Source organism: Onychostruthus taczanowskii, unplaced genomic scaffold, assembly GCF_017590055.1.
Source record: "Onychostruthus taczanowskii isolate IOZ18803 unplaced genomic scaffold, ASM1759005v1 scaffold1059, whole genome shotgun sequence".
In the NCBI taxonomy this organism is placed as follows: domain Eukaryota; kingdom Metazoa; phylum Chordata; class Aves; order Passeriformes; family Passeridae; genus Onychostruthus; species Onychostruthus taczanowskii.
The window spans coordinates 1-3,865 of NW_024497176.1; the positions used below are offsets into that span (position 1 = coordinate 1).

A 3,865-nucleotide genomic window follows, 5' to 3' on the forward strand; every position below is an offset into this window, starting at 1 on the left:
TGGGGTTCCCAGGGGGGTTTTGGGGGGTCTGGGAGGGGTTTTGGGGAAGTTTGGGGGGTCCTGGGTTTGGGCTGTGTTTGGGGTTCAGGGCTGGATTTAGGATTTGGGGCTGGGTTTTGGGGTTCAGGGCTGGGTTTTGGGGTTCAGGGCTGATTTTGGGGTTCGGGGCTGATTTTGGGGTGCTGTGCCCCCCAGCCGCTGCCCCCCGGGGACTGGAACGCCCCCGAGCTCCGGTACCGGGTGCAGTGATGGGGGTGGGGTTCAGGGCTGATTTGTTTTGGGGTTCAGGGCTGGATTTAGAGCTGGGTTTTGGGGTTCAGGGCTGGGTTTTGGGGTTCAGGGCTGATTTTGGGGTTCAGGGTTGATTTTGAGGCTCGGGGCTGATTTTTGGGGTGCTGTGCCCCCCAGCCGCTGCCCCCCGGGGACTGGAACGCCCCCGAGCTCCGGTACCGGGTGCAGTGATGGGGGTGGGGTTCAGGGCTGATTTGTTTTGGGGTTCAGGGCTGATTTGTTTTGGGGTTCAGGGCTGATTTGTTTTGGGGTTCAGGGCTGATTTGTTTTGGGGTTCAGGGCTGATTTGTTTTGGGGTTCAGGGCTGATTTGTTTTGGGGTTCAGGGCTGATTTGTTTTGGGGTTCAGGGCTGATTTGTTTTGGGGTTCAGGGCTGATTTGTTTTGGGGTTCAGGGCTGATTTGTTTTGGGGTTCAGGGCTGATTTGTTTTGGGGTTCAGGGCTGATTTGTTTTGGGGTTCAGGGCTGATTTGTTTTGGGGTTCAGGGCTGATTTGTTTTGGGGTTCAGGGCTGATTTTTGGGGTGCTGTGCCCCCCAGCCGCTGCCCCCCGGGGACTGGAACGCCCCCGAGCTCCGGTACCGGGTGCAGTGGCGGCCGCTGGAGCCGGGCCGGGGCCGCTGGGCCGAGGCCACGGTCGGGGAGCCCCCCCTGGTGGTCCGGGACACCCCAACTTTCAGCCCCTACGAGATCCGCGTCCAGGCCGTCAACGAGGCCGGGAAGGGCCCCGAGCCCCCCGTGGTCATCGGCTACTCCGGGGAGGACCGTGAGTCTGGGGGACCCCAAAACAACCCAGCGGGAGGGGAGACCCCAAATCGGGGGACAGCCAAAATCTGGGGGTGCTGAGAGACCCCAAATCGGGGGAGACCCCAAATCGGGGAGACCCCAAATCGGGGGAGAGAGCCCGAATCATGGAAACCCCAAATCTGGGGATGCTGAGGGACCCCAAATCTGGGGAGACCCCAAATCTGGGAATGCTGAGAGACCCCAAATCTGGGGAGATTCCCAAATCGGGGAGAGCCCAAATCGGGGGAGAGCCCAGATCTGGGGGTGCTGAGAGACCCCAAATCTGGGGAGATCCCAAATCTGGGGAGATTCCCAAATCGGGGGAGACCCCAAAAAGGGGAAGAGAGCTCGAATCGGGGAGACCCCAAATCTGGGAGACCCCAAAGAGGGGGGAGAGCCCAAATCGGGGGGAGCCCAAATCTGGGGGTGCTGAGAGACCCCAAATCTGGGGAGGTCCCAAAGAGGGGGGTGATAGAGAGCCCAAATCTGGGGGTGGTGGAAGACCCCAAATCTGGGGTGCTGGAAACCCCAAATCTGGGGAGACCCCAAATCTGGGGAGAGCCCAAATCGGGGGAGAGAGCCTGAATCGTGGAAACCCCAAATCTGGGGTGCTGAGAGACCCCAAATCTGGGGAGGTCCCAAAGAGGGGGGTGATAGAGAACTCAAATCTGGGGAAGATCCCAAATTATGGGGTGGTGGGAGAGAAATGGGGGAAAGACCCCAAATTGGGGGTGGTGAGAGACCCCAAATCTGGGGCAGACCCCAAATTTGGGGGAAATCCCAAATCTGGGGATGCTGGAGAACCTAAATCCCGGGGAGACCCCAAATCTGGGGGTGGTGGGGGATCCCAAGGTGAGGGGGGCCCCAAATTTGGGAATTTTGGGAGATGCAAGGTGGGGGGGAGCCCAAATCTGGGAATTTTGGGACAGCCGGATGGGGGGGGACCCCAAATCCGGGAATCTCAGAAGATCCGCGTTGGGGGGGACCCCAAATCTGGGCTTGACCCCAAACCCGGGGCTGCATTTTGGGGTTGAATCCCCCTTTTGGGGGGGGTCAGAGCACCCTGATTTCGGGGGGATTTTGGGGGGGGTTACCCTGTGTTTGGGGGGGTCCTGAGCCCCCCCGACCCCCCCCAGTGCCCCTGGTGTACCCCGAAAACGTGGGGGTGGAGATCCTGAACAGCACCAGCGTCCGCGTCACCTGGAGCCTGGGCGGGGCCGCGCGTGACCTGCGGGGACACCTGAGGGGCTACCGGGTGAGGAGCCCCGGAATTCCCGGAATTCCGAAGGGAAACCCCGAAATCCCGATGGGAAACCCAAAATCCCTAAGGGAAACCCCAAAATCCCAAAGGGAAACCCCAAAATCCCGATGGGAAACCCAAAATCCCAAAGGGAAATCCCAAAATCCCGATGGGAAACCCCAAAATCCCGACGGGAATTCCTGAAATCCCTAAGGGAATCCCCAAAATCCCAAAGGGAAACCCAAAATCCCAAAGGGAAACCCAAAATCCTGCAGGGAATCCCCAAAATCCCAAAGGGAAACCCAAAATCCCAAAGGGAAACCCAAAATTCCTAAGGGAGACCCCAAAATCCCAAAGGGAAACCCAAAATTCCTAAGGGAAACCCCAAAATCCCAAAGGGAAACCCCAAAATCCCACTGGGAATTTCCCAAATCCCGCCCAGAATTCCCGAAATCCCAACAGGAAACCCCAAAATCCTGCAGGGGCGCCCAGAATTCCTAAGGGAAATCCCAAAATCCCAAAGGGAAACCCCAAAATCCCAAAGGGAAACCCAAAATTCCTAAGGGAGACCCCAAAATCCCAAAGGGAAACCCAAAATTCCTAAGGGAAATCCCAAAATCCCGATGGGAATTCCTGAAATCCCAAAGGGAAACCCCAAAATCCCAAAGGGAAACTCAAAATCCCAAAGGAAAAACCCAAAATCCCAAAGGGAAACCCAGAATTCCTAAGGGAAACCCCAAAATCCCAAAGGGAAACTCAAAATCCCAAAGGAAAAACCCAAAATCCCAAAGGGAAACCCAGAATTCCTAAGGGAAACCCCAAAATCCCGACAGCCCAAATTCCTGCTGGGAAACCCCAAAATCCCAAAGGGAAACCCAAAATCCTGCAGGGAAACCCAAAATCCCAAAGGGGATCCCAAAATCCCAAAGGGAAACCCAAATCCTGCAGGGAAACCCAAAATCCCGAAGGGAAACCCAAAATTCCTAAGGAAAATCCCAAAATCCCCAAGGGAAAGCCAAAATTCCAAAGGGAAAACCCAAAATCCCGCAGGGAAACCCAAAATCCTGCAGGGAAACCCCAAAATCCCGACAGGAATTCCTAAAATCCCAATGGGAATTCCCAAAATCCCAACAGGAATTCCTGAAATCCGAATGGGAAACCCCAAATTCCTGCAGGGAAACCCAAAATCCTGCAGGGAAACCCCAAAATCCCAAAGGGAAAGCCAAAATTCCAAAGGGAAAACCCAAAATCCTGCAGGGAAACCCAAAATCCCAAAGGAAAACCCCAAAATCCTGCAGGGAAACCCAAAATTCCCCCAGAATTTCCAAAATCCTGCAGGCAAACCCTAAAATCCCAAGGAGAATCCCCAAAATCCCGCCCAGAATTCCCAGAATCCCATCGGGAATCCCCCAAATCCCAACCTGGGGGTTCCTGGGAACGTGGAGGGGAAAATTTGGGGCATTTTGGGGAAGAATTTGAACACAGCTTTGGGGGGATTTTGGTGGATTTTTGGGGTGGGTTTGGGGCATTTTTGGGTGGATTTTTGGGG

The 3,865-nt window shown here is 55.7% G+C and overlaps 1 protein-coding gene across 1 annotated transcript; it reads left to right on the plus strand.

Annotated features, from left to right (window-relative positions):
- Positions 1-830: 830 nt before the first annotated feature.
- Positions 831-2,331, plus strand: LOC121341354 (neuronal-glial cell adhesion molecule-like; the record flags this gene model as incomplete). Its single annotated transcript, XM_041414806.1, has 2 exons — positions 831-1,056; positions 2,213-2,331. Coding segments are annotated over 2 exons (345 nt in total), but the record flags the coding sequence as incomplete, so codon positions are not given.
- Positions 2,332-3,865: the final 1,534 nt, after the last annotated feature.